The sequence below is a fragment of the Mustelus asterias genome, chromosome 7 (assembly GCF_964213995.1).
Source record: "Mustelus asterias chromosome 7, sMusAst1.hap1.1, whole genome shotgun sequence".
NCBI lineage: Eukaryota > Metazoa > Chordata > Chondrichthyes > Carcharhiniformes > Triakidae > Mustelus > Mustelus asterias.
In genome coordinates, this window is record NC_135807.1 from 78,795,645 (window position 1) to 78,808,378 (window position 12,734).

Here is a 12,734-nt window from a genome sequence, read left to right on the forward strand (position 1 = left end):
GGATCAGGGTCGGGACTGGGGGAGTTCAGGGCTGCTGGTGAGGAGGTGGGGGTGTGTGGTTGAGGCTGGCCTGGACATGCCCGGGAGGCCAGCGATCAGGTCACGGGGGGGGGGGCGGGGGTTTGGAGGAGCAACAAGGGGCGTGGGGCGGTTGCTCTGCTGGGCAGCGATCGGGAGGCTGGCAGTTCGGGGCTACTGCGCATGCACCAATATCTGCGCATGCACAATGGCCTGCTCAGCGCTATGTTGCCGGCTTCTCCAGTGGGAATAAGCTCCGCCCACTGATTTCTATCAAGATTCACGCTAGTGCACTCTGCAGTGCACAAAGTGTGGGAGATTCATTTTGAAAGTCCCGCAGCAAAACCAGTGGGATTTACTCAAGATTTTACACACATTCGACACTTAGAGCCTGATTTTACCATTTTGAGTCTAAGTGCCGAATCTGGGCGTCAAATAAATCCGAGCCTGGAATCCTCTTTCCAGCGTGCCTATACGCCTTTTTGCCGGTTCCAGTCCAAACCGCGCAGTGGGCGGGGCTTAGCGCTGCCGGACCGATCGGAGCCCTGAACTGCGCATGCGCAGTTCGAAAAAAAATCTGAAGCAGCGCACCCGGGGGGCTGGGGGTGGGAGGAGGAGAGGGGGTGTGACGGAACAAAGGATAATGGCATTAGGGTTCTGCATGTAAGTCTTGCTTATGCTAAAAATTATATCCTTGGTGTCGGCAGCCATTCCTGGTGTTACAGTACTGATAACACCAGGAAGATCGACCAGTACCATTCATTATCCTTTGTATCCAAGATGGTTCAGTAGATGCTGTACGCAGTATTGTAACTGACTTGGTGAGCCAGATGGACTCACAAGGCAGAAGGACCATCTTTGTGTTGACCAAAGTGGATCTAGCTGAAAAAAACCTAGCCAGTCCAAGTTGGATTCAACAGATTGTGGAAGGCAAGTTGTTTCCAATGAAGGCTGTGGGTTACTTTGCAGTTATTACCGGTAGAGGCAACACCAATGAAGGTATTGATTCCATAAAAGATTATGAAGGAGAGTTCTTTCAGAATTCAAAATTGTTGAAGACAGGGATGCTGAAAGCACATCAAGTGACAACTAAGAACTTGAGCCTAGCAGTTTCAGACTGTTTCTGGAAGATGGTGCGCGAGTCTGTGGAACAACAGGCTGATGCATTTAAAGCTACTCGCTTCAACCTTGAAACTGAATGGAAGAACAACTATTCTCGGCTGAGGGAACTCGACAGGAATGAACTATACGAGAAGGCGAAGAATGGAATTCTGGATGAAGTGATCAGCTTAGGTCAGGTTACTCCAAAACACTGGGAAGAGATTCTACAAAGTCTTAAAGGTACAAACAATGTGAATGGAGGGAGCATTAAGCACAGGTTAAAGAGATGTGCATTGTCTCCAGACAGGACAGCCAGTGAGATTCTGCAAGTCCAGACAAGCTGTAGGGGTTAACCCACAGTTTTTACCTTGAAGACTTGATTATCTGCATTCCGATCATTATTCTGTAAATTGAGTTTGTGTCTCTGTATGCCCTGTTTGTGAGCATTTCTCCACTCCACCTGACGAAGGGCCAGCCTGTTCCGAAAGCTAGTGGCATTTGCTACCAAATAAACCTGTTGGACTTTAACCTGGTGTTGTTAAACCTCTTACTGTGTTTACCCCGGTCCAACGCCGGCATCTCCACATCATGACTATCTTAGAAAAGCACCATGGGGTTTGCCGTTTCCAAACTTGCATGGTCACGAGGTACCCAAAGTGGAATTTTTTTATGGTTTTCTTTGCCGGATATGAAAGCCACATATTGAAACGTAGAATCTGGGATCGGATTTAGCAACGGGTTTCTTTCAAATTGAGTTTCTGACCGAATGAGTTTAAAGGACTAGCTGACCTGAAATTTAAAAATTTAATCTCATCCTTGCAGGAGTAATATTTACAAGTCTATGGGAAAGCAAGGGGCAGTACGATTAACCAAAGAGCTAGCACAAGCACAATGGGCCGAAGTACCTCTTTCTGTATTATTCAATGATACTTGTTTAAAAATAGTGCCAGCCAGTGATCATATTGTACAATTAGAGATTGATGGTTTTATATCAGCATATTTGATTATAAATACAGACATAAGAATTACTTGAAAAAGATTTGACAAAAATCTCGGATAAAAGAATGACAACAGGAAGTAAAGTTTTGTTGATTAAAATTGAATGCATATGTAAGATTATTAAGATAGATGGATGAAGAAAAGACTTGCATTTAGACAGCTCCTTTTGTATACTCAGAATTTTCCAAAGGATTTTACAGCAAATTAAGTAGTATTTGAAGCATAGGAAACATGGGCCAGAATTTTGAATAAAGTGGGCATGCACCCTACTTGAATTCACTTGGAATCATGCGAGATGATGTTGGGAGTGTGTCCCGATATCATTGCGCACATCAGAGATGGTGGTCAGCAGGCACGTAACAGTCAGAAGCATGCCTACCGACACAAAAAGGGCCAATGAAGATCATTAATGAATAAAATGAATTTTATGTTGCCCATGTAATTTTGCAGTCAATGCACTGGCAACATGGGAAGTGGCCACAATGTTTTCCTCTGGTTCTCATCCAGGAGTGGGATTTTAAAAAACCCGGAGCAAAGGCTCTGTCTCTTTAGGTTAGAGTTTATTGCTGTGAAGTTTATTCCACTCGACAGGTTTTTCTAACACTTCTGGTGCATTCTGTGCCTGTTGTCTATGAGCCATGGTGTCAGATGCAAACAATGGGTGGAATTTTCCATTTTCTGCATGCAGAGTGCTGGCTGAGGTGAGAAAAATGGCGTACAGCTCGCAGGCTGCATAGCCAGGTTTCCTATCCAGTGAACCCAGCAATTTGTGCGGAAAAAATCTGGAGGTGTGACCCATACTGTCGTGCTGTTGGGGCAGGGTCAGAAAAAGCCGGGAATCCAGAGATTGAGGCACCCTTTCTAAAAGGCGCTCCAATCTCTGAAAGCAACACAGGAAAACCCCCACATGCATATGGAGACCATCCCCCACAGACAATGACAGCCCCCCACAAACTCACAAAGGGAATTCCCCCAACTGTAAGCAAACCCCCGCCTCCCTGGAGCTCCCCATAGGGCCCCCAAAGCACTACCCTGGCTCTAAGGGGGCAATGCGTGCAGCAGTGCCAAAGGGCAGTGCCAGGGTACTACCCAGCCATGACCCTCAACCCCCTGAGGGCTGTACTTACCTCTGCATCCCTGGTGGGTTCCCTTCGACTGGTTTCCGTCTTTAAAAAACAGTTATAAACCTCTCTGATGTGAATCACATTGGCATTGGGAAATCCCTAACGTGGGGGGATGGTGTGATAGGGAAGCCCATTAATTGTATTTAAATAGATTGAAATGAGGTTCCTTATCTTCCTGAATGGGAACTTCATTATGTTACTGGCGGGGTGGGGGGAAATCTGAAAAAGAGATCATGCCGGCTATATTCCTGTTTTCTGAGTCTCATGAAATTTTGCACCCATGTTGCTGTTTTTGCTCACAGCATACGCAGGTGCAAAATCACAGCAAATGTTTTTTATATATGTCTGTCACACTAAAGTATTGCACATGCAAAATATATGCCACAATCTATGCTAACTTACTACTGATTAGCTTAAATATCATTCAGAAAATACAGCATATTACAAAACATCAGCTTACCTTAGTGTTACATTTAAACAGTTTACACTTTTTGAATCAGTTCAACATGATATTATAATGTTTCACCTAATTAATAGCTATCAAATTACTATTTTGCATGATATACCACTTTCGTATACTAAACATCCATTTTCCTTCAAACACATACAGTCACGTACAGAGACAAGTAGTTGTTTCCAATGGTTTTAATTTACTTTGACCTTTTATTTGAGTAAACTAAATCTTGAGATGAATTGGAGATGAGAAATTCCTTACCCTGCTGCAAAATGCAGTGATGATTTCTTGTCCACTGTTTTCAAGTATGGAGATGCTTTTAATGTCAACATTTTCTCCACAGAACTTGTTAGTCCCTGCCTACACACATAGTGCAGTGGAGTACATCCATTAATGTCTCTGTCATTGAGCAACTCCTGTATTTTTTCAGACTGCAAAAATATACACATAAATATTCAGGAATTAACACATAAAAAAGGATAAACAGATTAAGACAGAGTATTCCTTTAAAAAAATGCTGCAGAATTATTATAGCTTTTAACTCTGCAAATTCGTAGCATTACAGCATCTTTTCAGGTTTTGATATTCAGATGTGATCTATAGTGCCTAAACTGAAAAAATATTATTTTTAAAAATCTGAATGAATCGGCTACTAAGCAACTTTTATGCTAAGTCTGGCATTAATTGCTTGTTAATCATGAAAAATTAAAACTGTGAAGTAGAAACCTAAATAAGGATGTACCTGAAGAATGTTTTCACTGAGGTTTGCTAATCCTTTGGGTTGCAGGACAGTTAGATGAAGGAAGTTGCATTCCGCAGAATTCTTTATGTTGATATCAGCTCCTAAGAAAATCATAAAACGAAATATTTTATTAGTTTGCTAAGGGAAGCTGACATGTCTTTGCTCTTAAGAGAAAGTGACAGCAATAAGCCTTATGATGTGCTGCACCTAGACTTGCAAAGAGTCTTTGACTTTGTTCTGTATAAAAATACCAAAAGCTGGAGGCTCAAAGCTCAATCATTAGCATGTTACAGGCAAACTGCAGATACCCACCTGGCACATATGGAAGCTACACTCGACCATTGGAGCAGCTTCTCCAGGGCAATTAGGGATGGACAACAAATGCTCCCTTTGCCAGGTGTGTTCTGGGCATGGGAGTGGCAGGAGTGGGGTGATAGGAGGGAGAACAGGAGGGTACAGCATAGGCCACAAACGACTCACGGATGTGTGTTTTTTTTTTAGCTCTGCAGAGGACTCCTGCTCCTCCTAGCTCAAGTTAAAGATAAACTTATAAAAATTACATCCATTTTGGTGGCAGCCATCAATAAATCTTTCTGCATGAAATGAGAAGTTCACACCAGTCAAAGCTTAAATTTCAGACAAAGTTTATGATTCCAAACCTACGAATTCAGCCACTTCCTTCTTTGTTCAGTCATACAGATATCTAATACTTCCTTTCATTAAGGCTGGTGCAATTATGATGTAAATGCAGAATTTTACAGACTTTGCGATTATTGGCATGTCATTTTCATACATCCACTGCATGTTGATGATGGCCCCATCTGCCAATTGCCTCTTCTGGTGGAATCTAGTGTAACCTTATTGATGTATCTCCTTTATGCCCCAATATCTATCTGCCCACACTGGAACAAGATTAATTTTTGCGGCTCCTATACCCTCAAAAAAAAAGTGAATCTTGAAATGTCATTTATTTTAAAAGTTGTACTGTGGTCTAAGTTCAAAAGAAAATTAAAATTATCTTAAATTTGTTGGTGGTTCCCTCAATTGGTTCCGCCTTCTTAGCATTTCCAAGGCTCATATGATATTTGGGTAATTTTAAATTAGCCTGCTGGGTGGGTCAGCAATTAAAAAGTCCCATGTTATCGATCTGCTCTGGAGCCACCCGCATGACACCACTTACCATGATTTTGACTCAAGGCAATGGATTCACAGCAATTCCACCTAGCTAAAGACAGTGGGGATCTTATTGACATATGTAGGTCCAGGTCATCATTGGGTCAGTAGTGCTACTTTAACACTGATCTGAAGGGGGAAGTCACTGTGGCCTTCCCGCCAGGGATATCTGGATAAACCATTTATGGTAGATTGTACGTTAATTTTTCTTGTGGCATTAGGAGGAGCAGCAGTATTCCAATGTGTCCACAAAGAAAACTGAGGACTTCCCTGCCATAGACTGCATCCTCTCCAGCACCTTCTTCCATCCTGTGAGACCATCCTGGAATCTGCTTTCCACACCTGCCTGTATGCTGGCTGATGTAGCTAAAGGTCAGCAGGCTGCTAGCTGCTCCCCTTCTGTTCCACATGAGATACAGTTTGACCGAATGTTAATAAGGTCCAGGAGCTGAAATTCTATCTACTCTCTGGTTCATGCTCCCTGATATCTTTAAAATAATGTGAATATGATACAATTGTGAACCCTTAACCTACTGCCCCTCCCGCTCAGCAGGATATCACAGTTCCATTGAAATAAATGGCAATTTAAGTGGTCCTCCACATTGAATGGGGGGAGAAACACTGGCAGGGTGATTAAATGCTGACCTAATATTTAATGATTGAACAGTTTAATCATTGCTTTGAATAAAATAGAGGAGAATAAGAATGAAAAGATATTAAAATTACCTTTCACTATTATGTTAAAATTAGGCCTTATTATACATAGAAACAAAAAACAATGAACATTGTTTGTTAGGACTGGAAATGATGTGGAATTATTTACTTTGAGTTGCAAATAGCTGAGTAAAGTGAAATGAGCTTATTTCTGTGATCAACTATGAGCAACCGGGCGGCACGGTAGCACAGTGGTTAGCACTGCTGCTTCACAGCTCCAGGGACCCGAGTTCGATTCCTAGCTTGGGTCACTGTCTGTGTGGAGTTTGCACATTCTCCTCGTGTCTGCGTGGGTTTCCTCCGGGTGCTCCGGTTTCCTCCCACAGTCTAAAGATGTGTGGGTTAGGTTGATTGGCCATGCTAAAATTGCCCCTTAGTGTCCTGAGATACGTAGGTTAGAGGGATTAGTGGGTAAATGTCTAGGGATAAGGGAGTAGGGCCTGGGTGGGATTGTGGTCGGTGCAGACTCGATGGGCCAGATAGCCTCTTTCTGCACTGTAGGGATTCTATTCTATGAACTACTGCCGCCTTGTTATTATGAAAATTATCTGACACTGAGACTGCTGATAGTAAATGTTAGCATATATTCAAGCTTTCTTTTCTTCCTGCTTAGCTGCTTCTTCTATTGAACTTGTAAACAGCAATTCGATTTCCATATGAAGATAACTACAGAGATAAAGGGCGGGATTTTACAGCCTCACTCGTCCTGAAACCGTAAAATCCCACCCGAGGTTAACAGACCTTTTCAAGGTCCACTGCTCGCCCACTCCAATTTCTGTGGCGGGCAGGGCGGTAAAATTCCGGCCAATGTGACAATCGAGGCATACAGACACCTTTGACATTTATGCAGCAGTAGGTGCTGTAAGTGTAAGTAAGTTGATGCCAGTTAAGGATGAGTTAGGCTCAATTGTGATTGTCCCACAATTGATAAGCCCTCAGCCATGTGCATGAAGAACATCCATTTGGCTGAGCTACTAGAGGGCCATTGCTGCACATAGAATTATCTGGTACATTCATTAATTTCTTGTGAAGTCATGCTGGACAAGAGTATGAATCGGAAATAGGAAAGTGGAGATCCGCATGCCTTGGATCTTGTTTCTCAAGTGTAGCACAGGCTCAAATAGTGGGACTACCTTGTTCAGGACACATTAGACACCCTTGTAGTCATCAATTTCAAGTAAGTTTTAAAAAAAGAATCCAACTGAGCCAAGGGGAAGAGATTCTTATACCTTTTTTTGCATTACATTTACATTAGGTCATCATACTGTTACTTTTAATGAATTACAGTTATGTTTTGGTCACATTATGTGGATCCATTGTTCTGTGTGCTTTAATTTTAATCATTTTCTGGACATATCCTGTCTATCTGTTTATAATATCAAAGCATTGTGTTTGTCAAGCCGATTTCAATGCTGTGTTAATTGTCCCCATTTCCCTGATACTTGATTAGTTTCCAGAGGCACAATGGCTCCTCTAGACATTGTAGAGTCTCATTAAGTGGTGTTGATTCTTTTACTGTTGCTGCAGCCTTGGAAAGATCTCACCTGGGGTGCAACAGTGTTAGTGCTGCCTGGGATGTGGCATTTTGTTGTGTCTGTCCACTGTGAGTGTGAATACTACAGTCAGGTTATCTGTTTAACCCTTTCCATTCATTCCTCTCCTTCTGCAGCCCACAGTGCCTGGGTTTGCCCTACTACACTTTCCTTAGATATTAATCAGATGAGAATGTAGAAATGCTAGACATAGCAGATCATTCTCCATAACATCATCGGCCAAAATCTATTCCTTCCAAACCACTGCAATAATAGAAAAGTGAATTATTCTTCCTTAACTTTGGTTGCAACAGTGTATTGATGTTACTGGACTAGTAATCAAGAAATGTAATAATCACAGAAAATATGAGCTCAAGTATGAGAATTTGAATTATGCCTCCAAAATCTGGAAATTAAAAATCAAAAAGTGACAATGAAACCTTTTTAGATTGTCATTAAAAACCCAATTCCTTCACTAATGTTCTTTAGTGAAGGAAACCAGCCATTCTTTCTTGCTCTAACCTATGTCCCTCACTAATGTGGTTAATTCTTAACTATCCTTTGATGTGACTTAGCAAGTTGCTGAATTGTATCAAATGACAGCTAAGCAGCATTGTGAGAACTCTTTCAATTAATAAAATGCAGCAATTCAAAAATGAGCCAGCTAGAGGTGAACAATAAATACTAACCTTGTCAATGGCACCCACTCCCTAAGAATTAAACATAGATAAAATATCACAATAAAAGTCAATGTTGAGTAATAATTGGAACTTCAATCACAGCATGGAAACATTACCATAAAGCAACAGAGGATCAGCGCAAGTGTGCTATTTCCTCTCATATCTATGTAAGAACAATAAAGGTGCCTCCTAACCTCTTGTCACCAGAATTTCCACAGTTTTCCACGCTCCATGTGAAGAAGCCCACAGAAGAGGAGTGTGGGATTCACCGTCAATCATATTCATGTCTGTTCCCTGTTACAAAAAAACCTGAAGATTACTCAGAAGCAAATTAAGTTTAATGGTCTACTCCCTTGCAAATTACTCAATTTACATATACATTCTAGTTTTCTGTCATGTTATGGAATGCCTTCTCTCACTGCAAACTATCCAATCATAGGCCTTGAAAAGGAAATGGGGGAAGACTTGAGGGGAAGGAAAGAAATGGAAGAAAGGGAAGGTAGGAAGGGAGGTAGGAAGGGAGACAGGAAGGAAGCATAGGAGGAAATATTTTTCATGTGCAGTCACTTTTATAATGTAAAGTGGGTCAATTTTCACACAACAAGCTCCCACAAACAGCAATGTGATAATAACCAGATAATCTGTTTTTATTATGTTGATTGAGGGTTAATGATTTCTGTTCTGCTTTGAAACTATTGCCTTGAGGTCTTTTAAGACTCACTAAGAGTCCTTGGTTTAACATCTCAGCTGAAATACAGGATCAAACTTCAAAGATACTATTTATGTGTGAAGTTCTGTTGTTAAATCAATGAGATAGTAAGAAGATAGAAGGAGTGTATGAAGTTAAGTCTAATTCTATTTTCATCTAATCTTCATATGCATTCATATTAAGGGAAATAGAGGCTATAACCCCTATTGTCTGTACAACAGTGATAAAAATCAGAGATTTATCATTGGTCCTTCCCTGTCATTATAGCAAAGTAATTCATTGGCTATCTGTGTTCAGACACTGGGGGAGCTTCCTATCCCAAACAAATATTTTTTATATCACATTTACTTTATTCTCCATCTGGCATAGAGCAGGTCAAAGTTAACATCTACAACAATTTATAACAGTTGTGTGCAAATACCTGTTCAATTAAGTATTCCACCAGTTCTGAGTAGTCATATGTTGCAGCCCTGTATTTAAAAATTACACATTATATGTTAAATATTACAACCAACAATAGACTTTAAATTATTTTACTGAAAACTTTTAAATAAACCTTACTTGTGCAATGGTGTTCGTTTAATGCCATCCAGAAGGTGAAGTATATCATTTTCTCCCTCGTATTTAGACAGCATGAGTTTGACTGCCTCAACTGCCCCTTGCATGCAGGCAAAGTGAAGGGCAGTGGACTTATCCTTCTGTAAAGCAAACAAACAAATATATTGGGAGGAATTTTACCAGAAGAATTCTAAGTGACCAGCTCGCATGAAAATGGGAGAGATCATAGAATCCCTACAGTGCAGAAGGAGGCCATTTGGCCCATCAAGTCTGCACCGACTACAATCCCACCCAGGCCCTATCCCCAAACTCCTATGCTAGTCCCCCTGACACTAAGGGGCAATTTAGCATGGCCAATCCACCTAACCCGCACATCTTTGGACTGTAGGAGGAAACCGGAGCACCTGGAGGAAACCCACGCAGATACGGGGAGAATGTACAAACTCCACACAGACAGTGACCCAAGCCAGGAATCGAACCTGGGTCCCTAGCACTGTGAGGCAGCAGTGCTAACCACTGTGCCACCATGCCACCCTAGATCTATTTTTCAGGCAAATTTTTACTCCCAATCTTATGGCCTTGGGCGTTAAAAAAATGGGCTAGACTATTTCTAGCTACTCCAGGCAGTGGGTGGGGCTTAACTTGCCAGCCAGCAGCAGAGGGAACTTTTGCGCATATAAGAACTCTGTGTCGACACATGCACAATTCCAACAGCAGAGGCCTGACAGAGAGAGTGAGAGAGCTGGCAGGCCTCTGCTGTTGCAGCCAGCCTGAACCATTCCCCCCCACCGCAATCATAGGGGCCCGCAACCAACCTTGAGCCCCACACCACCTGAAAATGTAGCCCCCGACGCCCCCCCCGCCCGCATCCAGACTGATTGTCCCCTTCCATTCCCACACCGATCGCAATGCAAAACGGCAGCAACCCCCTCCTACATAGGCCCTGCCCCCTTCAGGCACTGCCCAGTGGGTGTTGCCAACGTGCCAGTCTGGCACTGCCCAAGGGGCAACCCTCTTGCCCTCAGCCTTCCCGGCGGCCCTCGGTTCTACCAGCGAGGTCAACACGACTGTTCCCGTTCATGGGGAGCAGGTGTTTTCCTCGCCAGAGAGAACGTCTTCCAGCGAGGCTGCAAAAGCAAGTGAGACCGGACAACTGAGCATTAGAATAAATTCAAATAATTTATTCAGCCTCTCGCCGGAAATGAGTGAGAGGCTGACCGCGCCAGAAATCCGGTTCCGGTAAGATCGTGAGAACCGAGAAATCGCGCCTGATTTCTTGGCGCTCGCTCTGCCCTTCGATGGGCGGAGTGAACCATTAAAATTCTGCCCATTCAGCCACAGTGACTCTGATGCTAGTAAGCTGTAAAGTTTAAAAACTTTAAACTGAGAAATTATTCTTGGAATTAATACTGGATGTTCCTTTAAAAGATGAATTTCCTCCATAAATGTGTCTTTGGCACACTTATAGTGTTGGAATGATATAAGTCCGATCTCGAACAAGGAAACTTGGCTATGAACCAGGAGCTTTCTCTCTATTCTGTTAAAGGTAGTGATGCACCTCAATGAGCACCCGGAAACAAGGCTTTAGTTCTGAAGGCTTTAATACATTAACAATGAAACTACTAACACAAATTCACCCGTTCAGACTGAAGGGGTCCTGCCGGAGCAGGGGGTCTTATACCCTGCCACCGGAGGCGGGACCCCACTGGAGTGTGCCACGATAACACTTGGGACAGGTAAACACCCTAACCCAACAACATAGAACAACCCCCATAACAACAACACCCTAGCCCAACAGTAACACAATAACAACCCCAGTGGTGAACCAACGATGGTTCACCACATTCACCCCTCCTTTAGGAACCAAAGGTGGCGGGGTGGATGAAAACAGACAATGACAAAAAAAATAACAGGATTCACAAGTCCAGATGGTCTGGAGGACCACACCGACGCTGCGATCTTCTCAACACCGGTTGCGGAAACCGGAGCAGGTGCTTGCGGTGGCTCTCTCAAAGCAACATCTGGCTGTCCCCTCAAAGACTCCCGGGCCGGCCGGCCCTGATGAGGCGATGGTGTAGGGGATCCTGGAACGTTTGGTGGTGGTGGTGGTGGTGATGATGGTGGCGCCGATCTCCGAGTCTCAGGCAAGCTGTACATGGGAGTAAAAGTGTTATGCACTGGTCCCGGTGCTGACCGCGCCACGTCTGGGGAAGTAATGAGGAGTAGTGGATCTGTGACTGGGGGAATAGGAGCGACAGGAGTTGCTACGTCCCCTGCGGGCGCCAGGTCTCTAATGGAGACAGTGTCCTCTCGCCCGTCAGGATATGCCACATAGGCATACTGAGGGTTGGCGTGGAGGAGTTGGACCGGTTCGACCAAGGGGTCGGACTTGCGAGCCCTCACATGGCGCCGCAGAAGGACGGGTCCTGGGTACGTCAACCAGGCTGGCAATGAGGTCCCCGAGGACGACTTCCGAGGGAATGAGAACATCCTCTCGTGGGGAGTAGCATTGGTTGCCGTACACAGGAGGGAGCGGATAGAATGGAGCGCAGTTGGAAGGACCTCCTGCCACCGGGAGACTGGAAGGCCCTTGGATTTCAGTGCCAGTAGGACAGCCTTCCAGACTGTAGCATTCTCCCTTTCCACCTGTCCGTTACCCCTAGGGTTGTAGCTCGTGGTTCTACTAGAGGCAATCCCGAATGAGAGCAGGAATTGCCTCAAGTCGTTGCTCATGAACGACGAGCCCCTGTCGCTATGAATATAGCAGGGGTACCCGAACAGGGTAAAAAGCTCACTGAATGCCTTGATGACGGTGGCAGTCGACGTGTCCGCACAGGGGAAAACAAACGGAAACCGGGAAAATTCGTCTATTATGTTAAGAAAATAGACATTCCGATCCGTTGAGGGAAGGGGGCCCTTAAAATCTACAC

The 12,734-nt window shown here is 43.7% G+C and overlaps 1 protein-coding gene across 1 annotated transcript in view; it reads right to left on the reverse strand.

Moving 5' to 3' along the window:
• The window catches only part of trpa1b (transient receptor potential cation channel, subfamily A, member 1b), a 162,923-nt gene that overhangs the window by 105,360 nt on the left and 44,829 nt on the right, over positions 1-12,734 (reverse strand). The window contains exons 7-11 of the mRNA XM_078215501.1: positions 9,808-9,944; positions 9,668-9,716; positions 8,732-8,831; positions 4,439-4,539; positions 3,958-4,127 (exon numbers count right to left, since the gene is read on the reverse strand). Of these exons, the coding sequence (XP_078071627.1) occupies positions 3,958-4,127; positions 4,439-4,539; positions 8,732-8,831; positions 9,668-9,716; positions 9,808-9,944 (557 nt within the window). The remainder of the gene's footprint in view (positions 1-3,957; positions 4,128-4,438; positions 4,540-8,731; positions 8,832-9,667; positions 9,717-9,807; positions 9,945-12,734) is intronic.